This window comes from Peromyscus eremicus, chromosome 7 (assembly GCF_949786415.1).
Source record: "Peromyscus eremicus chromosome 7, PerEre_H2_v1, whole genome shotgun sequence".
Taxonomy (NCBI): Eukaryota; Metazoa; Chordata; class Mammalia; order Rodentia; family Cricetidae; genus Peromyscus; species Peromyscus eremicus.
Window position 1 is genome coordinate 57,179,507 of NC_081422.1, and position 23,829 is coordinate 57,203,335.

Consider the following 23,829-nt stretch of genomic DNA (forward strand, 5'->3'; position numbering starts at 1 on the left):
GGGATCAGGGCTCAGTTAGCGGGGTGCTTGTTAGGAGCAGGGCTCAGTTAGTGGGGTGCTTGTTTTGGGGAGTGGGCGTGGCTCAGCTAGTGAAACGTTACCTTATGCCTATGAGGTGACTTCTGTTTGATTTCTACAACCCATGTGAAAGAGCCAGTGGTGGGGGTACACACTTGTAAGCCCAGTTCTGGGGAGTCAGCGACAGGTGGATCCCTGGGGCTCGCCTGCCAGCAGCCACGCCTACCTGGGGAGCCCTAAGTCAGTGAGAGACCCCGTCCCAGGAAACAAGGTGTACAACGTCCCGAGGAAGGACACTTAAGGCTGTCCTCTATCCTCCACACACACTCAAGCACACACATCTGTACAGAGAGACAGAGACAGAGACAGAGACACAGAGAGAAGGAGAGAGAGAGAGATTGGAGAGGAATGTACCAGACAAAGAGAACAACTTCAAGGTGGAAGGAGTTGGAATGTGTGAGACCCTAAGGAAGGTCCTGTGGCTGGGGACAGTAAGTGATAAAGATTATGATTTAGAAGGAATTGGTCTGTAATCTACTCCAGATGCAGTGGGGTGTGTGTGTGTGTGTGTGTGTGTGTGTGTGTGTGTGTGTGTGTGTGTGTTTGTGTAGGGTAGGGTAGGGTAGGGTAGGGTAGGGTAGGGTAGGGTAGGGTAGAGTAGGGTAGGGTAGGGATGGGAACTCCAGGAGGTTTTGAACAAGAAAGTTCCAGATCCAAACATGGCTTTTGTTTTGTTTTGCTTTAAGTCACTCCGACTGTGTGATGAGCACAGCCTGGAACTACCAAGGCGCTATTGAAAGCTTGGAGATGGAGTTCTGTTTTGATCAATTTCCCCACCTAGAGAAGAGGAGGCATGGTATTAAGAAAGATGCCCTGGCCTTCGTCCAGCTACGGCTCTTACTCTTGAAGGGAGGCGTTCGCGTGTCCTCTGCAGACATCCGACAGTTCTCCGGGGCTGGGAGGGAAACTATGTTAATTACAGCCAACTTCAGTGTGTCATTTGCTGCGTTCAGTCTCCAGGCCTGTTTTCTCTGGATCTGACATCTGCTTAACTAGCACGTTGGCAAACTCCCGATTTACCCCAAACGGAAAAGGCCACCGTGATTCTCCTGGTGCTTCCTCTTCCTCTCTTCTGTCTCTCTGGATGCTTCTCCCTGCATCTCTATTTCAGTGGGTGTGCCACCTGGCCTGCAAACGCCTGTTCTTGACAGCCTGGGTGAAGATACCCCAGTACCACACATGCTGCCCAGCCCCCACCTGGCTGTTTCCCATCCAGAAAGTTCTTCCTCGAGAAGATCTGCAAGCGCTTTGGAGAGCTGAGGGAAATCATACTAACTATAGCAAGCAATCGCTCTAGCACAGACTGTGTCCCTAAGAGAATGGACAGACTGGACGTAAACCTTTGCTCAGATGGGAAACCGAGGAAAGAGAGAGGTGGGCTAGCCACAGCAGGCCTGGCTCAAGATGGGGGGCCTCATTGGCTGGGGGTTGGGGGTCTGGGGGATGACAGAGAAAGGAACCCTCTTGTGATGCTTCTCAGAAACTTCCTGAAGTGAATGGGCCAGGTGAGGCCCTCTGGGTGTGCTCACACTTCACTCCTTCTGGTGCCTGTCAGGCCCTCGGAGTGTTCCAGACCTCAACGTGGGCCCTATCAACTCCGGAGTGAGGATGCCCAGCCCTCTCACTGTTCCTGAGAGGGAATGTTCAAGCACCTGGCGTGTCTTTTTCCACATGTTCGATCTCATATAGAGACAGGTCCATAGAGAGCCAGGGGAGATGCCACTGTGGCCTCAGCCTTCCAGGGCCCAGGCTTCGCTTCTCCCGGCTGGCACGCTCTGAGCTGCTGTCTGCCAGAAGCAGCAGAGGGTGTGGCCTGGGACCTGCTGCTTCCCAAATGAGATAACGTCCCTGTGAGACTCCTCTAGAGCCAGGGGTTCGCTCACACAAGGTGTAGAGAGGCGACGCCTTTCCGAGGAAGCCTCCCCCCTCAGATTAACCCCCTCTTCCTCCCTTCTCTGACCACCCCCAACCCCCACTCAGACACCCCCTCCCTGAGGCCCCACCCCTTTCCCAGAACTTACGGAAGAAGTCATTTCTTCCTCTGTGTAGCATGTCCGCATCTTGTTCCAGTCCCTTGACTGTGCTCACACATGCGCACATAGCCCACTATCTAATAGAGCATGATATTCTGTACCTGCCTGAGGAAGGGAAGCCTATGCAAGCCCTACCCATAGAAACAGCTCTGCCCTGCTTCTCAGCAGGAGAAAGGCGGAGAGGAGGAGGAGAACGGGGAAGAGAGGGAAGAGGAGGAAGAGGAGAATGGAGGGGACAGGCAGGGGAGGAAGAAAGATGTGTGGTGGTTGGCCACTGATACCAATGGATGGAAGAATATAAAGGTGATAGACCCCGCGGTGTTGCCTTCACAGGAGAAGGCCAGGCTAATTCACAGGTTAGCAGAGGCAGGGCTCCTGAAGGGCATTCTTGGCTAAAGAAGTGTGATGCTGCTGAGTTGACTGAAGAAGCAGGTGTGGAGTGGGCTTTCTAAGAAGAAACGGGCTCAAGTCTCTCTGAGAAGACTCAAGTGGGGCCAAGTTCACTCTCTAGAGCAGAAGGCCTGTGGTAAGATGGGACCCGCTGTCACGAAACCATCACCCTCCCCACCTCATTCCCTTGCACCCCCTGACTATAACAGCAGGCAGGCTAGGCTAGGTGCTGAGCCACTCAGAGAGATGGGGGTGCAGTTCACCTTCACAGGAACCCTAAAGCTGAAGGACGCTTGTGCTAGCATGGAGGAAAGGAACACCCCTGGAGACCCCAGGGGAAAGCCACCTGTCCATCATGGAGTGCTCCCAGGGCTGGTCTGAAAGCTCCTCATCTCTGAGGAGCACATAGACTAGGACATCAGGACTGGTAATGGTTAGTCTGCTGGGAGACTGGCACCCAGAGAGAGCTAATACCTTCTTCAAGACCACACAGCCAAGAAGCAGTGGAAGCCGGAAGACACCAGGTCTTCTAACACCCAGCCTACATTTGTCCATCACAGCGTCAGCTCTGACGAAGGACCCATTCTGTACCCAGGCCGCCTTCTCACAGCCCTGTCACGATCTGTCTCACAGGGAACAGTCCACTCCTGGGCCTTTGACCTTGCTCTACAGTCATCACTGTGCCCCACCCTCTGGAGGTGATCACAGGCCTAGGAGATGCCAGGGAAGGGACTCCTTGGCCACTCCAGTACCACACCCCCGTGTCCCGAGGGGTCATAGTGGGCAGCTCTGGAATGTTGAGAGTTCTGTAATGCTGACGTGTTGCTACAAGGAAATACTCAAGGAAAGCACCTTGAGAAAGGGGGGGATTTATTCTGGCTCACAGTGTGAGGGTACAGCCCCATCACGGTGGTGGGAGCTTGAGGCAGCCGGTCATGTTACATCCACGGTCGGGAGGCGGAGCGCAAGGAATGAGTGCTGGCACTCATCTCACTTTCTCCCTTCCCTGTGGTTCAGAATGACAGCCTAGGGAATGGTGCCGCCCATATTTAGAGTGGATCTTCCCACCTCAGTTATCGTAACCTAGATAATTCTTTACATCCAGAGACTTGTCTCCAAGGTGATCCGAGGTCCTTTCCGGTTGGCCATCAGTAAGAACCACGATAGTGATGCCACGCATGCTCTCTTGCTCCAGAACTCATTGAGGTTTTAGTAGCACCACCCAGCTCTGGGGGTGAGGCTGGGCTTTACACAGAAGGATGACCACACATCCTGGTCACCCACCAAGGCCTCCATCTTTCTGATGTCTAATGTGTCCAGAAGCTCCAGCCTGTCGCCAAGTCTCTGTGGCGCAAACAAGTGGAGGGAGAGCCAAGTCTGAACAGAGCAAAATATGAGCTGACGGTTCTCCTTAATTCTTCCCCTTGGCTTGGGAATGCAAAATATTATCATTTTTGCCTGGAGATTTCCCTTCCTAGTTGTGTTCAGCCAACACTCAGATGAGCTCGCATTCTTCCCGCCGCCTGGTCTCCAATTCTCAATTGTTTGCAGAGATCCAAGGCAGATGCCTGTTCACTGACAGCTGGAAGTCAGCTGTGTGTGTGCCCCCAGAGAACCACTAACACGTGTGTAGGCGTACCTACAATGTGGGATTGAAACCTCTTGTGCGGGGGGAACCTGGGGCACAGAGAAGCAGAAATATTCTCCACGGACACACAGCCAAATTACGACAAAGCTGAGATTAGAACTCAGATTGCCAGCCCCACCCTATCCACACTTCAGACTCCACTGACTTACAAACAACTTTGTTGGCCCACTCAGCGTGGCTGAGGACCCTGACCACCTTGCGTCTTATCTAGGCAAGCATTCCTACTCCCCAGAGGCAAGCAGACATTCTTCCAGAATGAAGATCTGCACAGAAAGTCACACTGAAGAAGTGCAGGGAATAAACAGGGGAGCTGGCTCCATGGGTAAAGCATTTGCCTCACAAGCATGAGGACCTGAGTTTGAATCCCCAGAGGCCATATAAAGAGCCAGATGTGGCAATGGTGTGTGTTTGTAATCCCAGCAATAGTGAGACAGGAGATAGAGACGGTGATGCACAGAGCTCACTGGCCACCTTCCCTAACCTCCCTGGTGACGTTTCAAACCAATAAGAGACTCTGCCTCAAAGGTAGAAGGCAACTGAGGAACAACACATGGACCCCACATGCACTCACAGCTATGTACATGTATGCACTGAGACACACATATATACACACATACATACATACACACATACATAAAGAATAAAGAGGGGCATGAAGAAAGGCTGGCAATTTTGAGGAAGTCTCACCCTCTCTGTGCTGACTTTGCTCACTCGGAACCAGGGTCTTAAACCTGGTAAGAATAGCCCACAAAGTGCTTCCCAAGAATCCCTGTGTTCTACCGAAGAGGCTTAGGTCTGCCATGAGGAGTTAACATCAGCCTCTGCTGTTGAACCTTAGTGAAGCAAGCACTTTACTGAGCCAATCCTTTGGCTCTTACAGGAGATGGTGGTTGCTCTCTCCTAAGATCCCTAGGAATCTCTTTGGGAGAGTGAGGGGAGATGGTGGGAATAGACCATCGCAGTGTGGACACTAAACACACGTGCCTTAAGCTACCATGGAACACCGGATTGACAGTAGCCAGGGTCACACTGGGCCATATCCCTCAGCCCTGGAGACCTGGTGGTAAGCAGTGACTCCACGTGAGCCTTCACCAGCTGAGTTTGAGAAGTGATCTCCCATTGATGTTCAGGTCTGCAGCTCTGGTCTCTTGGGACCAACTGGTCATTTTCAAAAGCCAAATAAGAATCTGAGATAGAGCAGGGCTGCCATCAGCCACAGAGTGAGAGCCATCAAGGAACTGTGGATTCCCCCTCTGTCACCAGACTTGGGGCAGAAGAGTGGCACATGGCTCAGCCAGCCTCCTGGCATCTCTGCAGCCAGCCTACTGAGTCCCATCAAAAACAACTTTTCTGTTTTGTTTTTGTTTTGTTCATATCTGAGGTCAATAATACCTGAGAAGGTTTATACTCACCCCCACACCACTACCAGAGAAAGCCATGGATTTCAGAAAAACCAGAGATTGGTGAGAGCCAAGGTCAGAGAGACAGGCTCAACATTGTCTTTAGGAAATCCACCCTCTGGTTAGTTTGGTTTGAGTAGAAGCATGCAGTAACTGGATTCTGGTAACGTAAATGTCTGTTCTGTGGCCAGGCTTTATTCCTCTTCCCCTGGGAGACTGGAGGGTAAGAGGGAAGCCCAGCCAGTTCTAGATAGAACTCCATGAAGAACACTGTGCTCTGACCCTAGGGTGAGACCTGAGGTTGAGAGAGAGAGACCCCCTTCTCTGCGAATAACCTTCTCATTCCTCAGCCCTCCAAGTCTGGCCCCTAAAAAGGGTGACCCTGTCCCAGCTCCCAGGCTCTTTGATCTCATCCCAGCTCACCTGCTGAGCAGATTCCCACAGGTTAACCTCACAGAGGTGCATGACTTCTATCTCACAGGACTGGTGTGAAACCTAGGTGCTCAGTGTAAGTCATGGGTGTTGCTAGCATCCTGGTCTCTACTGTTCAGTCCACCACTATGCATAAGCAAGACCTTGACTCCAGGTTCTGAGGCACCTACCGCCATGAAAGAACCGGTCCTCCATTAAAACTTGGCCTCTTACATTGAGACCACTGCTTTCCCATCAGACTGTGGATTCTCTCATGTAGACTTGTCAATCACCGCACACAGGGGCTCCTCAAAGACAGAGGCTTCACAGCCCAGTCTCTCTGAGACAGATAGAGCAGCCAGAAGGCCCAAACACACCTCTAGGCAATGCCTGCACCCTCCAGACTCATCCGTTTCTCTTTTCTGCTCCCACTCAGGATTCACAGACACTTTCAACATGGATACCAGGAATCCCCGGGTTATTGCTGGTCCCAGTGCTGCCTTCTTTGGCTACACAGTTCAGCAGCATGACATCAGTGGCAAGAAGTGGTGAGTGAGAGCTGGGACCCCCTAACCCAGGGCTGTTCATAGCCAGTGCCCTCCTTCCTACCCCTGGTTCTCCCAGGCTTCCTGATTCTGTGAATTGACTCTTCATCCCAGCAGGTCAAAATCTGGTAGGCTCTGCACCTGAGACCTTGACCATCCAATGTCATGGGCTCTTCATCATCTCATATGTGAAATGGGGTTGCAAAACCCCTTTTCCCGGTCATATGACCAAAGAGAGCAGGCACTGGGAGCCACTGATAAGGCGTCCTCAGAACTTGATGTCTCAACCGTGAAACAGTACCTCTGCCCTCACCCACCTGGAGAGTGACTGGGGTGTCTGGAGGTGGGTGTAAGGTTGCTCATGAGGTGCAGAGGTAGTGGGGGTGGGGCAGAGGGAGGAGGTAAGTGGAAGTGGAGAGAAAGACAGTAATAGTCCAGGACCACCAATAAAGATGGAAGCTTCAGCGTCTAAGTTTTTAATAACTTTGCTATAAAACAGCTTGTTTGATCATATAATCTAATCATGTCAAGTGTACAAATCAATGTGATTTTAGTAAACTGACTAGGTTCCCCGACTATCCCCATAAGTCAGTGTTAGGACATTCCCATTTCCCTCAAGCATATGTCGCACACACCTGCACAGTTCAACTCCTTTACTCTCCCTGGCAGGCATTCGGCAGATAGAAGGGGAACACTTAACACTTTTCAATACTCTCAGACCTCCCCAGTGAATGCTGGCCACAGATGCCTCACACCCTCCTCTTCCCACTCTGACCCCTGCCTGGCCTCCCACCTCTGACCTTTCTACTCCCCTCCCCTTCTGCTCAGCACTCTCTCCAAATGGCAGCATTCACTGGTCAGTTCTCTAGACCTTCCTGTAGACCCTCCATCCTCCTGTGATGCCCTCTCCTGCACCCCTGCCTCCCAACCAGACAACCTTCCTCTCCCTCTTCCCTCCTCCCCCTCCTCTGCTGCCTCTTCCTCCTCCTCTTCTCATTTCCCTCCTTCTCTTCCTCCTCTTTCTCCTCGCCATCTCTTCCTTCTCCTTCCTCTTCCTCCTCCCAGTCCTCCCTTCTTCCTCCTCTTCTTCCTCCCCCTCTTCTTTTCTTTTTCTTTGTCTTATTTTTTATCTTTCTGTTTAGGTCTAGCTTACATACTGATGTGATTATCTTGGGTGTACCAGCCCATTGAACTTTCCCATAAATCTGCATAAACAATCAGCTCCTAATATAGACGTAGACCACACAAGTACCCAAAAGGCTCCTTTGCACCCCTCCCCAGTCAGCGCCGCTCCAGATAGCCATGATCTGACTCCTGTCACCATAGGCTCACTAAGCCAGGTTGTGTGTGTGTGTGTGTGTGTGTGTGTGTGTGTGTGTGTGATTCTACAAGTCCTCGTTTCCACCTGGCCTTTTAAATTCAACACCGTCTCTGAGGTTTACCACATCGTCCTGAGTATTTCACCTCATGCCTTTTCATTGCTTGTGGAATTCCATTGTGTCACTACGTCACTCTTGGTTTATTTTGATACTGATGGATACTGGAACTGCTTCTGATTTGCGCTGCTCTAGTGGGGCCACTGCTTCTGTCCTTTTGCTGCTAGGCCTGTCCTTTGGAGAACATTTGTCATCCTTTTTGCCAGGCACACATGGTTAGAGATAAAGGATAGGTATATGGTTGATGTTAGGAGGATCTGCCAAGCATTTTCTCCCCCCCACCCAGCCCCAAGTGGTTTACTATTGAAACTCTCTAGTAAAATAAGAGCGTCCCAGTCATTCCACATCCTCACTACCATGGAGTATTATCATCTGAATTTTAGGCATTCCATCTGCACATAGTGCTGGTGCATTGTAGATTGAGTAGTTAGCTTTTCTGTTTACTAGCAGTATTGAACAACTGTTCATAAAGTTGGTGGACATCCTGACATTGTACTTAATGAAGTTTCTGGTCAAGTCTAACCCAAGCTGCCAGGCTTATGCGGCAAGCATCTTCACCCACCTAGCATCTTACCCTGTCCTCGCCTGGGGCTCTTTTGGGTTTTCTAAGCATTTAGTCCCATCATCTCACACTTTGTTTCTTCTTTCCAATCTTCACTCCTCTGTTTATTTTCTGTCTTGTCGTGGTGGCTAGAGCCGTCAGTTCAAGGTTGATTAGAAGAGATGACACGGAGCATTCTTTGTTTTTCATGGAGGAAGTTTGGAATATTGTATAAGGAACTAAGTTGGTGGCTGTGGTTTATTTGTTTGTGGATTGTAGATACCACCAGGTTAAAGAAATGTTCGTCTAGTCCCAGTTTGCTTGTTTTTCAGACAGGGTCTCATGTAGCCCAGGCTGGCCTTGAACTGATTATACACAAGGATGGCCTGGTCCTCCTGCCTCCACTTCTTGAGTTGGTTTCTGCTCTGTCTCATGAAGTAGATTGGCGTGTTCACTTTCTTGTCTGTACTGTCTGTCCTATATTATACGGCATCTCCGTTATTCAGGCTCCAGAACTATGATGAAAACTGTCCTTACTTCTGCCCTGCAGATACTCGGAAGTCCTCCAGGGTGACAGTTGGGGTTTTCTTTGTGGATAGACTTCCTTTCTTTTTAATAAAAAATTTTTTTCATATAATACATTTTAGTCACGTTTTCCCCTCCCCCAACTCCTCCCAGACCCTCTCCACCTTCCTACCCACCTAAATTCATGTTCATTCTCTCTCTCTCTCTCTCTCTCTCTCTCTCTCTCTCTCTCTCTCTCTCTCTCTCTCTCTCTCTCTCTCTCTCTGAAAAAAAACAAAACAGGGCTGGAGAGGTGGCTCAGAGGTTAAGAGCACTGACTGCTCCTCCAGAGGTCCTGAGTTCAATTCCCAGCAACCACATGGTGGCTCACAACCATCTGTAATGAGATCTGGTGCCCTCTTCTGGCCTGCAGACATTCATGCAGACAGAACACTGTATACATAATCAATAAATTTTAAAAACATCAAAACAAACAAAAAGCCAATAAGACAAAAAAAAATGCCAAAACAAAAAAACACACACACAAAACCCACAAAATTTGTTTTGTATTGCCAACTACTTCTGGGCATGGAGCCTACCCTGAAGTGTTGTTAATAAACCCAGAGATACTCCATTGGAGAAAACTGATTTTCCCTTTCCCAGCCGGTATCAGGTGTAAACAACTCCTCGGTTAGAGATGGGACTTTGCGTCCACTTCCCCTCTTCCGTGCTGGGATTCTGTGCGGTGCGAACCTGTGTGGGTCCCGTGGGTGCTGTCACAGTTTCTGTGAGAGCACATGTGCTCAGTCTGGTTATACCTGGAAGACTTTGCCTGGAGTCATCTGCCACTTCTGCCTCTTACAATCTTTCCACCTCCTCTTTCTGAGGAGACCCCTAGCCCCGGCTTGTGGGGTGGGGCTTGATGAAGACATCCCATTCAGGACTGAGTGCTCCAAAGTCTCTCTGCACATTGCTGTGGCCAGATTTTCAGTTGAGATTCAACTTCCTAGAGATAATGGGCCGTGCAGATTCCCAGTTGCTTGTGTTGGTGTTGACAGCGTTTCTCCACAGATCCGCCCATTTCATTCAAGTGTCACTGACAAAATGCGAACCACCAGCCTCCTGCTTATATTTTCAGTGTCTTTCAGTCCTATAGCACGTTCTCATTTTCATGCTTCTCCATGGTAATTAATGCTGTCTCCCTTAGTCACAATGTGTCTTGCTATTGGTGTACCAAATTCATTAAAGTTTTATAAGGATTGATTTGGGGTTTTGGGTTTTTTTCAAGATTTATTTATTTATTTTTCATGTACATTGATGTTTTGCCTGGCACTGGAGTTATAGACAGTTGTGAGCTGCCATGTGGGTGCTGGGAATTGAACCCAGGTCTTCTGGGAGAACAGCCAGTGCTCTTAACCACTGAGCCATCTCTCCAGCCTCACATTGTATAAATCAAGATGTGGTCTATTTTAGTAAATTCCCAGGTCACTTGATCAGTCTGTTCTGTTTTTTATTAGGTGTTTTTCTGCATGTCAGTTATATCAACATGACTATATCGTTCAAATGTCTACAACTTCACTGTTTTCAGTCTGGAGGGTTTTTTGGAGGGTGGGAGAGTATTTTAGTCTGCTTGTTCTATCAGTTTCTGAAAGAGATGTAATAAAGTCTCCAAAGATCATTTGGAATTCATCATTAGTTCCATCACCTTTGCTTTATGTATCTTGTAATTGTTAATTAGGTGTTAATAATACAATTGTTAATTATATAAATTGTTATTAGGTGTACCAATTTAGCATTATTCTATTCTATTTCCACTCTGTTGCTATGATAAAACACTCTAACCAGAAGCAACCTGGGGAGGAAAGAGTTTATCAGCTATGCTTCCGGGTCACGGTCGCTCAGAGGAGTCAGGGCAAGAACCAGAAGGCAGGACTGCTTACTAGTCCACATAACACCACCTCCAACTGGAACTCAGCCACAGCCAAGCAAGTACAGCAGAAACCATGGGGTAATGCTGCTTCAATGCTGCTTGGCGACTCTCTCAGGCTTATGCTTAGCTAGCTTCCTTATACAGCTGAGAACCACCAGCCTAGGGAATGGTGCCGCTCACAGTGAACTGGGCTGGCTGTCCAACATCAATTAACAGTCAAGACAAGTCCCAAGATGTGGCCACAGGTCAGTCAGTGTGATCTGCCAATGCTTCTGTTGAGACTCCCCTCCCAGGGGATTTTAGACGGTGCCAAATTGGCAGTTAAAGATAACTATGGCAGGGCTGGAGAGATGGCTTATAGGTTAGGAGCACTGACTGCTCTTCCAGAGGACCCGGGTTCAATCCCCAGCACCCACATGGCAGCTCACAACTGTCTGTAACTCCAGTTCCAGGGGACCCTCACACAGACATACATACAGGCAAAACACCAATGCACATAAAATAAAAAAATAAATCAACTTTAAAAAAGATGACTATGGCACCTAATACATCTTATGTTCTATCTTAATATCTTATATTGTAATTATTGTAGTATTTAGGTATGTGGATATGTAATTGTCTAGACTACTGTGGGCATAATGACCATCTTTCAGTAAATTCCTGTGTGCCCTTTTTTCGTGCCCTGGCTTTCAGCCTTTCCATAGCCTTACTTTTTTTTGAAGAGCTATTTTTATCTTTAATTATGTCTATGCATATATGTCTGTGTGTGGGTATATACACTTGAGTACAATTTCCTGCAGAGGCCAGAAGAGGGTATAGGGTCCCCTGCAGCAGCAGTTACAGACAGTTGTGAAATACCCAGTATGGATTCTGGGAACCGAACTCAGGTCCTCTGCAAGAGCAGTACATGCTCTTCACCACTGAGCCATGTTCTCAGCCCCATGTTCCTTATATTTAAATCATTCCTCTTCTAAATGACACACGAGTTTTTAATCCATTTTGACAAGCCTTGCCTTTTAATTGGATAATCCTGATGAGCTTTGCTTTTTAACATAATAACATAGTTGAGTTAATAACATAGTCTCTTCACGTGACATGCCTGCTTGTCTCAAGGCCTTCTTTTTCTTTTTTGCTTTTGATTGCTCCTGTTATATATTGTTCTGTTGTTTCTAGTGCTGGAGACTTGGTCCAGGGTCTTGTATATGCTAGGCAGCCACCCTACCACTGAGCTGCTCCCCTAGCCTTACACACACCTTCGTTCACTTTTATGGTTCAACCTAGAGATTAAAATGTGCATTCTTGATTTACTGTGGACTATTTTAAAAGTTATATTCCCTTCTTTCTTCCTTTCTTTCTCCCTTCCTTTTTTTTGTTTATTTGGGAGGGGCACTGAGGCATGCATATGAAAATCACAGGTCACCTAGGGCATCTAATATATCGTTATATCTTAATATTTTATATCATAATTACGTAGATATGATTTTAATTGGGAGTTAATTCTCGCCTTCCACCATATGGCTTTCAGGGATGGAACTCAGAACATCAGGCAGTCACCTTTACCTGCTGAGCCATCTTGCTGGCCCAAGAGCTGCCTTAAATTAATGCTTTTACTGCTGCCTAAAGAACATTGATTCCAGCCATCTGTCCTGTGCCATGTGCCATTTTTGTCATAGGTTCTTACCTTTGCATAGTTATAAATTCCACAAGGCCTTTAAACTGCCAGTATTCCTGTCTCCTTACTCAATTACCGTTCTGTGGCTCTTTGTAATCCTCATACAATTCTGCGCCTGTGTTTGGCATAATTTTCTTTTAGAAAACAACGTTAGTGTTTCTTGTCTTTAACTTTGGGAGTTGGACTTGCTGGTTGTTCATCTGTCTGAAATAACTTTATTTCACTCTGATTTTTTTCAAGTGTATCATTTTTTTGGTAGGTTTTTTCTGCCATCTTAATATTTCTATTATATTATTTTTATTGTGCATGTGTGGGGGTGGGTGCCCGTGTGCCACGGTGAGTGTGTGGAAGTCAGAAGACAACTCGCAGGAGTTGTGTGGACTGTAGGGATTGAACCCGGGTCAACAGGCTTAGCGGCAAGCACCTTTACCCACTGAGCCATTTTAGTGGCCCTACCATTTGAAATGACATCCCATGGCCTTCTGACTTCACAGCACCTGTGGAGATGCCATTTGTCTTCTGAATATGGTGTGTCACTTCTCTGTGGCGACTTTTCTGCCTGTGTCTAGTGTCAGGAGTCTGAACCTAGTGTGTCTCGGGGCACTTCTCTTTGTATTTTCTCCACCTAGGGTTTGTTCAAGCTCCTTGTCCGAGGTAATTTACCAAGGATTACCTTGTAATCCTTGACAAATTACATCAGATTTGCAAGACCTCTGCCTTCAGTAAGGCCCTGCTGTTTGTCTGCGCTGGGCTTCCGTAGGAAAATGCCTCAAAGGGGAAACTGGAGTGGCTGTGGGCTGGGTGCTGATGCGGGCTGGGTGCCCATGCGTCGATGCGGGCTGGGTGGCGATGCGGGCTGGGTGCCAATGCGGGATGGGTGCCGATGCGTCGATGCGGGCTGGGTGCCGATGCGGGCTGGGTGCCGATGCGGGATGGGAGCCGATGCGGGATGGGAGCCGATGCGGGCTGGGTGCCGATGCGGGCTGGGTGCTGATGCGGGCTGGGTGCCCATGCGTCGATGCGGGCTGGGTGCCGATGCAGGCTGGGTGCCGATGCAGGATGGGTGCCGATGCGTCGATGCGGGCTGGGTGCCGATGTGGGCTGGGTGCCCATGCGGGATGGGAGCCGATGCGGGATGGGTGCCGATGCGGGATGGGTGCTGCGGTGGCATCCTTTAGCTTCCAGGCTCTGCTTTGGTTGCTGCCTGGTGCCTGAAAATGGCTGTCTTCCTAGCAGTTTACGGCTGAAATCAAAAGCCCTCTTTCGCACTGTGCCATGTGACCTTCTCTGTCACTTCCCCTGAGAAGCCTTCTGTGGCCCTCCTTTCCCTAGAGTACCTGTCCCCACAGAAGTCCGTGTTTCCCTTTTCATGGCACCTTCTTTTCTCAAGCAGGGTCAGAACTCTTTGTGGAGTCAGGGCACAATGGCTGACGTTCATTGGGTGCTCAGAGTGGATGGAGACTTAAGCCTCTCTCCACTATTCTTTTTTCCAGTATTTTTTTTTTTTTTTGTAATGCTAAGGATTCACGATGCGAGGCAAACATTACACCAACTAAGCTATGATCCTAGCCCCAGTATGCATATTCTTTTTCAAAATTTATCTTTATCATTTTAATGATGTGTATGCGTGTGTCTACATGGCGGTGTGTATGTTAGTGTGGGTGTCCATGATAGCTAGAGTGTCAGATCCCCCGGAGCTGGGCTTACAGGAAAGTGTGAGTCACCTGATGTGGATGCTAGGAACTGAACTCAGAGCCTCTAGAAAAGCAAGCAGTAAGCATTCTTAACCACTGAGCTATCTCTCCAGCTGCCCAGATTGCATATTCTTTACAAGGTATGAAAGGTAAAAAAACAAGGCTGAGGGGGTGGGGAGATAGCTCAGTCAGTAAACTGCTGTGCAAGCATGAGGAACCTGTAACCCCCCTGCCTTACCACATAAAAACTGGGTATGATGGCAAATACCTGTAACCCTAGTGCTAGGGAGGTGGATACAGGGGGATCACTGGAGCTCATTGGTCAGCTGGTCTTGCCTAGTCAGTGAGCTCCAGGTTCAGAGAGACACTTTGTCTCAAAAAATAAGGTAGAAACTGTTGTAGAATATTATTTTAAGATGTGTTACATTTGTTTACGCTGTGGAATATTTGTTTAATGATGCAAAGATATGTTGCATTTTTTCTATGTTGCATTTGTTTAACTCTGTGAAGCTGTTTTCCTGTGCCTGTCTGAAACACCTGATGGTCTAATAAAGAGCTGAACAGCCAATAGCTAGGGATAGGCAGGGCTGGCAGACAGAGAGAATAAATGGGAGGAGAAATCTGGGAGGAGAAGATCTAGGAGCTAGAGAAAGAGGAGGATGCTGGGGGCCAGCCACCCAACTACACAGCCAGCCATGGAGTAAGATGTAAAGAAAGGTATATAGGATAAAGATAAAAATCCCAGAGGCAAAAGGTAGATGGGATAATTTAAGTTAAGGAAAGTTGGCTAGAAACAAGTCAAGCTAAGGCCTGGCATTCATAAGTAATAATAAGCCTCTATGTGATTTATTTGGGAGCCGGATGGCGGGCCTCCAAAGAGTAAAGAAAACCACAGGAAACTAATAGGGGTAAGAACCACACACCAACCTCTGGCCTCTACATGCACACACAAGCACACACACACTCACCACATGTATGTACAACCACACCCACACATGCCTTTGTATACACGCATACATCGCATGCACACACAACACACACACACACACACACACACACACACACACACACACAGAGGATTAGGTTGAGGGGCTGGGAATGTAGCTAGTTGATAAAGCACAAAGCCCTGCATTCAACCCCTAGCACTCCATCAACAGTCTATAATGGCACATGCCTATAATCTCAGCACTCAAGAGGTAGAAGCAGGGGGATCAGAAGTTCAAGGTTGTCCTTGGCTATATAATGAGGCCATCCTGGGGTACATAAAACCATGTCTCAAAAAAATAGGTTGGATGGCCTTTTTAAGATAGAAATTATTTTGACCAGTGTTTGTCAAACATCTGTTAATAAGCTCCCAGGCTCTGCACAGTGTTGGAATGCTAAAAGCATGGTTTCACTCAGGAGTACGTCTTAGACCCATTGAGGAGGCAATGACTCAAATGATTTTAAAAAAATAATGCAAGAAAAAGATGACCTGGTAGTGTTTATACCCATCTTTGTGGGGTTACTTTCTCCATTTTTCCATGATGGCTCTCTGGAGCCCTTTCCTGTCCTGGAATGACCCTTCCCTTCCTAGGCCTTCCCTTTGACATATCACTTCCAGGGTAACAAGGGGACCTCTCACTCCCATGTCTCCTGTCCCCCATGAGACACCAGTGTCGCATCCCTCCAACCCGAGAACAAACAGCCCAGCACCTTGCTCAGGGAGTGAATTTAGACAGATTGTAAAGGCAGGGAGCCTTGGCCAGGATCTCTGGGAGGCCTTTGAAAAGGAGATGCATCTGAGGAGGTGAGGGACTTGACTTCTTAGGAGCTTTTGCTGATCCGAGATGGCCCAGAGTCTTGTGGGAAGGAGTTTATGACCTGGGTGAATGGGCACGGCCACACCCACTGGAGCCCCTGGACCCGAGTTTATTTACAGCCACTACTGACTGAGAGAAACAAGAGAGAGAGCAGCCTTGGGGACTCAGGGAGCTGCATTATATGTGAGGTGATAGCTACCTGGGCATTTCAGGGAGTCCTATCCCCAGTAACAGGAACCTTACCCATTATCGTATTTAATTATTCCCCGTATTAGATACTTATCTTGTTACTGTGACAAAATGCCTGAGAAAAGCAACTTAAGGAAGGAATAAAGCATTTACTTTGGCTCTCGGTTTGAAGGCACAATCCAGGGGAGCAGGGGAGCCATGGCAGCAGAGGCAGCTGGTCCGTCACATCTAGTCAGGAAGCAGGATGACGGAGGCTACAGTTCAGCTCACTTTATGCATTTAAAGCAGTCGGGGCAGGGGTGGGGCGGGGAGGGCAGCCTATGGAATGGTGCCACCCACATTTAGGGTGAGCCTTGCCTAATCTAGATAATCCCTCCTAGACATGCCCGGAGCTGTTCCCATGGTGATTCTAAACCTTAGCAAGGTGGCCATCATGACTGAGCCTCACATTCCCTTCTCCGCCTCTTCCTTTCACCCCGCTTTCCCCGCCAAGCACCTTTCTGGGAGTTTTAGTGACAGAGAGGACCTGTGAGTGTTGACCTTGGGGTCAAAGGCTGATGGCAGTGTCACTCGGGGGACACTGGCTGATCACTATGCATGGCCTCTGTGGCAGGAGTTGAGGGGGCTATATGCCAGCAGGTGCCTCAAAGGAGGGACAAGAGAGAGGACTTGAAGCCCTAAGCTCCGCCCCTTGGAGACGGACCTTGGAAGACTCCGCCTTTCCGAACCTCTATTTACTCAAGTGTCAAAAGGGACCTGACCACCCCCACCCACCCACTCCATCTGGGCGTGTTGGGCAAGGTTAAAGAGTACTCTAAGTGTACATGTGTTTCATCATCCACAAAGCGGGAAGTGACGGCTTGCAGCTGGAGGCAGGGAAGCCTGAAATCAAGACAGTGGCTGAGGGTTGAGGAGCTCCTGTGCACCCAGCCCTGGACAGAGCTCAAACCGGCAGGCTATGTCTCCTGGGTCAGACCCAGTGGATCTGTGTTACTCAACTTGCTCCCCAGGAGTCTCCAGCAGGGAAATGGGCCTCCAAAGCTCACCGTCTATACCACATCATGAATATAAGACAAGAGGACACCACCAGAGTGGAAAGTGTCACTCCCAGAGCTCAGTGTGTCCCAGGGAAGAACTGGCCCACTGCCACCCACTGCAGGCACCCACAGGGAGGCCCTGGCCATCGTGCTGAAGCCTCATGGAGGGAGCATCAGTAGCCTCACTAAGAGGACCCCGGGGAGCAGGCCGGGTGGGGTAGCGAGTGCTATGTATTCTTAGTCCTTTACCTTCTGCCTACCATGCCTGACTTAGAACCCTCAGTGGGCTCTGCAGAGCATCCAGGGATGCGGTAGGCATCTTGAACCGTTTCTGACACGCTTCAGTCCCAGAAACAATAACAACACTCACAGGCACACAAAAAAGAAAGCGCAAACAGATTCCTCCGGGACTGAGTGTTCTCTGCCCTGCTCTCTAAGCCCTTGTGTATTTTCAGAGAAATTCAATCCACATGACTTGAGCGCGTTTACATTGAAGTGATTAAGGCCATTTGATGTCCCCATGCTCCAGTGCCGGTCTGCAGAAGTCCCTGCCTGCATCCTTTGGAGCAGGAAGCCTCCTGATGCTGGGAAGAAGGAGAGCTGGGCCCCATAAGGTCCCAGCTTGTTCTTGAAGCTCTGCCCCTGGCTGGAGAAACCTCAGCTCTCTGCAAGGCTGCTAAAGAAGAACAGTCTGCTAAAGGAGACGCTTCTAGGGCTATGTGGACTTTGATGACACAAGGCCGTGGTCAACTGCCAGGGTGTGTGTATTAGTTACATTCACAGTGCTAGGACAAAATGCCCGGTGAAGCAATCAAAAGGAGGAAGGGTTTATTCTGGCTCCCAGTGAGAGGGGGAGTCCGTCATGGTCCAGAAGGATGGTGGCAGGAACGGAAGGCAGCTGGTCACATGGCATCTGCAGCCAGGGAGCAGACAGAGACGAACACTGGTGCTCACCTTCTACTTCATATTCAGTCTAGGACCCCAGCCTATGAAATGGTGCAGGCCACATTCAGGGTGGATCTTCCCTCCTCGGGTAAACCCTTCTGGAAACATCCTCATAGACACACCGAGAGATCTGTTTCCATTGCGACTGTAAATCCCGTGAGGTTGACAGTCAAGGTTAACAATCACAATGCAGGTTTAGAGAATCCGGCTACCTGAACGTGACATAAGCTTGTCCCCATGTTACAGAAGGGAGAGACAACTGAGACTCCAAGAGAGGACACAGTAAATGTCAGACTGAAACTGGGGCCCAGATCTCCCCCATCAGGGTCCTGCCTAGGCCCAAAGGGACACAGCAGAAGCAATTCCAGAGTCTGGTCCAAGACTTCCAGTCCTCTGCTGTCCTGCCCTCTCCCCAGCTCCACTCGTGGCTTTGTGAGAGCCAGGGCCGGGGACTCCTGTACTAAGGAAGATGCATACCCTTGTACAGAAGGAAGGGGCCAAGCCCAGCTGGGGAGAGACAGGCAGGCTCCCAGAACCCAGACTCCAGCTCTCGGGTGCCTAGAGGGACGTACAGAAGGGGCTGGGGTTCTGTGAAGGAGTCAGTTTCTAACATGGCAGGGATGGCGGAGGAATCCGGGAGGATCGTGAAGGTGGGATATTGATGTCAGAACGTCTTCCTCTCCACTCTCCTCCCCTCCTTCTTCCCTTCCTGTCTCTTTTCCTGTCCCCCTTCTCCCTCCCACCTTCCCCTCCCTCCTCTTCTTCCTCCTCTTCCTTCTTCTCTTCTCCTCCTTTCCCCCTCCATCTCAGCCTCCTCTCCCCTTCCTCACTTCCCCTTATCCTTCCCCTCACCCCCCCTCTTCTCTTCTCCTTCACCCAAATCTCTGCTGGAGATGGGATAGAGGTCTCAGGCTACCCAGCAAGAGGAGGCTACCTCTCCCCGCTCTCCTCTCCTAGGAAGCCATCAATGGCTCAGTGGCTCAACTTGTACCCTTAAGGACAGTGAGGTAAGGTGCCTAGGTGGTGCTTCCCAGAGCCTGGTACATCTCCTGGGTGAACAAGCACCTAAGGTGCCCTGGTGGGAAGGAGTGTGTGCACACAGAGGAGGGGTGAAGGGCGAAGGAAGGGAGATCCCGGGCAGAAAGAGGATGGAGAGAGGGGCAGCATGCAGCGAGAGGGTGGAGACACGGGCAAGGTGCTATCCCTGCAGGAGCTGCCTTGGGCTCCTGAATCCAGGCTGTCCTAGGGGAGTAGAAACTTCTCTCTGGGAGAAAGAACATCTGGGGCATGGCTGTGGTTGCTGTTGGGAATGGGGTCGGGCGTGATGGCTTCACTCACTCAATCTCAAGTGCCCACCTTCTTTCTGATCAGGGTGCTCTGGCAACCGTTTAACTGGGCTGTGTGGTTAGAGGCTTCAGGAGCCCTGTGACTGTGTGTCTTACGGGGGGGGGGGGGGCGGAGGGAGGTTGGGGGGGGAGGAGAGGGACCCAGACACCAGCAAAGTTAGGAAGCAAATGTTCCCCCATGGCGAGGTGCAGATCTGGCCACAGTTCTCGGCAGCACCTCCACCAGAACATGGCATCACGTGGTGGTCCTGAGAGGACAAGGTCACACGTGTCTGGCACGGGTCACTAACCTCTTCTGCTTAGTTTTTATTGTCAACTTGGCACAAGCAGGGCTGTAGGGATGGCTCGGTGGTTAAGAGCGCTTCCTGCTCTCGCAGAGGACCCAGGTTCCCGGCACCCACATCAGGCAGCTCACAACCAACCGTAACCACAGTTCCAGGGGATCTGCCACCCTCTAACCCCCGCTGGCACATGCCTTGTGTGGTGCACACGAACTCATGCAGCCTTTACATAAACCAAAATAATACATCTAAACAAACAAACAAATTTGACCCCATCTAGAGCTGTCTGGGAAGAGGGAACCCTAACTGAATTGCCTGGGTCCGATTTGCCTGGGGGCATGTCCGTGGGGCACCGTCTTGATGGCTAATTGATTCGGAAGTGCTCAGACCACTGTGAGCAGCAGCATCCCTAGGCATGTGATCCTGGGCTGTGTAAGAAAGCCAGCAGAGCAAGGCAGACAGGGAGCTAGTCAGTGCATTCCTCCACGGATCCCGCGTCAAGCGCCTGCTTTACGTCTCTGCCCTGATTTCCCTCAATAAAGGATTGGGACCTTTACATGTAAGCCAAATAAACCCTTGGCTCACCAAGTTGCTTTTGGTCAGAGCGTTTTATCACAGTGACAGGGGAAAAGGTAGAACGCACCCCAGTCTCTCCCAGAGTCCTATCAGGCATGACATCTGCGCTATGGAGATGCCAGGCAGAACAGACAGCTCCTCATCCTGAAAGCAGGACCACCATTGCCAAAGCCTTCCATGGAACACAGTCCTCAGAGGCAGAGGTGGGCTAGGGGTGGTCCAGGACTGTGAGCAGCCCCAGGAAGCCCAGATGGACCACACAGTACCATGGGTGGGGCCTTCAGGGCTGCTGTGCCCCTGTACCAACTCCACCTTACTGGGAGGTTGGTCTGAGAGGTTCTCCCAACCCCCCTTACTTCACAGACGAGGAAGCCAAGGCCCGGAGGTAGGTCGATACTAAAGTGAGTCCCATGACAAGTAGTGGGAAAGCCAGGGCTGAAACTCATCTCCAGCTGCCAGCTCGGGGCAGCTTCTACCTCCTATGACAGCTCCACCTGAATTAATGAGCACTTAGGTGAGAGGTACCAAAGAGACAGTTCACCTACCATCCTGGATCCCAGACCACAAGATGCCCTGGCTGATGCCCATTTAGAACGAGGCACTGTCTATTTCCTAGGGCTTTCTGCACCAGCCCCCTTTACTAGGAAGCTTGTATTGCCCTAGGGTTCTCCACATCTACACCCAAGGGCTCACTGAGGGTGGACAGCTGGGGATGCCTGCCTCCCTGCCAGCAAAATCTAGTCTCCAAAGTCACACAGCGGGGCTGGGAGATGCGGGCTCAATGGACAGAGTGTTTGCCTAGCATGCACAAGGCCCCGGGTTCAATTCCCAGCACTGCATAACCCTGGCATGATGGCTCACTCCTGTAACCCCTGCGCTCAGGAAGTGAAGGCAGAAAGATCAAAAGATCATTGTTGGCTACATAGCAAGTTCAAGGACAGCTTAGGCTATATGAAATGCTCTGCCTTCCCAGCTCGGCACTTTCCAAGTCATGAGACTCGAACACGTCACAGCCGTTTTCTGTACCACAGTCTCTTCATCCAACAAAAGGGCCCAGGGATGCAAACCCCCGAGCATCCTTATGAGGAAGAAGGAGATAACATAGAGGGTCTATCACAGGCCTTCCCTGGGGAAACAGAGGGAGGCCCCATGGGAAAGATGCTTGAATGGCTTCTTGGGCAGAATGACAGATCTTCAATCTGGTCCCCCTTCCTCGGTGACAGGCCTGGGGCAGCCTTGACCTTTAATACTGTAGAAGTCACTGAGGAATATGCCCTGCTTTGCTTTGTTCCCGACTCAGGCCCCCAGAGCAAGCTCCCAACCCCACAGCGCAGAAATGCCCTCTACTATTTTCCCTTGGAACAAATAAAAAATCCACACCCTGACTCATTCTGGTTAAAGGATAAATCACGACAGAAGCAAACCGGTGGGTAGGATGACACCCACTGCATGAGGGCCAGAGAGAAGGGGGGAAACCATATTCTAGGGAAATGCTGGCTTAGGCCCCAGGCCAAGCCACTGGGCAGGCTCTGGCACGGCAGGCAGGCGAGGCGAGAGGGGATTGTGGGAGGCTCAGAGAGGGGAGTAGAAAGCCAGGCAGTTGTCCTCATCGATGGGGCTGGGAGCACCTCATGCCCCCAAGTGGCACAGAACAGCCTAAGAGGAGCCATGGGGAGGGGGGAGGGGGGCTGCCAGCCCCAGAACCTGGTGCAAAGTCAGGAGCAGTGTGTAGATGTGAGCCGCAGCCAGATGTGAGATACAGCCAGATGTGAGCTGCAGCCAGATGTGAGACACAGTTCTCAAGGCTCTTTAAGGCTCCCAAGTCATTTTTTCTCTGCTCTCCTTCTATTTGTTTATGTTTTTAATTCTGAATCAATGCCGGAAGGTGCCAGGACTGGCAGAGTGTCTGAGTGATGGCCCAGGTGACTCCTCACACACAGACAACAGCAGGGCTGGAGCCAAGAGCATGCCTTACAGCCAGAGAATATGCTCAGTGCTCAACTCTGAAAGGCAGGGGGCCAAACAGTATGCTTTATGGGTAAGAAGGCACACAGTCATGGGAGTGGAAATGCTGAAAGAAGGCCTCCTGGTTACTAACCCCCAAGAAAGAAAATAAACTGGATTTGGCCAGTTCAGGGAAGCCAGGGGGAACTGCCAATTCAGCATCTTCTCGGCCTGCCTCTTCCCATCCTCTGCCCTCTCTCCCCACCCCTGCACAGTGGCCTGCAGCCTCCTCACCCTACCCGCTTCTCCAAAGCCAATACCATCCATTCTGTGACTCCCTACATCCTTCCTAAGTCCAGGGCAAGAGAGGCAAGGAGAGTGTCTCACGTGAGGGAGCAAATAAACTCAGATAAAATCCACGCCATCTTCAAAGCAGATTCCTACAATTTCAAGGCTGGTACACTCAGTCCTCCATGTCTGTGAGTTCTGAATCCACAGATCTCAATAAATTATAGACTGAACATATTATATAAAAATGTATCTGTACTGAACATGTCCGGTTTATTTTCTTATCATATCCTCTAAATAATACATTACAGTAGCCATTTAAATAGCTGTTTGCATTGAATTATAAATTTAATGTAACCGGGCGGTGGTGGCGCACGCCTGTAATCCCAGCACTCGGGAGGCAGAGCCAGGCGGATCTCTGTGAGTTCGAGGCCAGCCTGGTCTACAGAGCTAGTCCAGGACAGGCTCCAAAGCTACAGAGAGACCCTGTCTCGAAAAAACAAAAACAAACAAAAAAAATTAATGTAACCTAGAGGTGACTTAAAGTATATGAGATGATGTGTATAGGTTCTACACAAATGCTAAGCCATTTTGCATGTGTGAGGGTGGGAGTGTGTTGAATACATGCATATGTATTATGAATGTGCATGCCCCCGTGCATGCCTGGAAAAGACAGAAGATATCACTCTCTACCTTATTCTGTTGACATGGGGCCTCCCATTGCACCTGAGCTAGGCTAGCAGCCAGCAAGCTTGGGCAACTCTGCTGTCTCTGCTCCCAGCCCGCACAGCACCAGGGTTACGGGGACACACGGCCATGCCCAGTTTTTCACTCATGTCCCAAAGCTTGTGCGGCACTCTTACCACTGCACAATCTTGCCAGGCCCCAACTTTTATGTAGGAATTTGAGCAGCTGCAGACTTTGGGTATCCATGGAGTTCCTGGAGTCAACTTCCCATGGACTCTAAGGAATGACTATCTCAGTTTGGGGAAGGGGTTGTTTTTGAGACAGGGTCTCACTATGTTGCCCTGGCTGGCCTGGAACTCATAGAGCTCCACCTGCCTCTGCCTCCCAAGTACTGGGATTAAAGGTGTGTCCCATCATGCCATATTATGTAGTCAGTTTTATGGCACCAAACA

The 23,829-nt window shown here is 49.9% G+C and overlaps 1 protein-coding gene across 1 annotated transcript in view; it reads left to right on the top strand.

Annotated features, from left to right (window-relative positions):
• Positions 1-23,829, top strand: part of Itga11 (integrin subunit alpha 11) — a 148,140-nt gene that overhangs the window by 60,746 nt on the left and 63,565 nt on the right. The window contains exon 3 of the mRNA XM_059269045.1: positions 6,397-6,508. Within this exon, the coding sequence (XP_059125028.1) occupies positions 6,397-6,508 (112 nt within the window). The remainder of the gene's footprint in view (positions 1-6,396; positions 6,509-23,829) is intronic.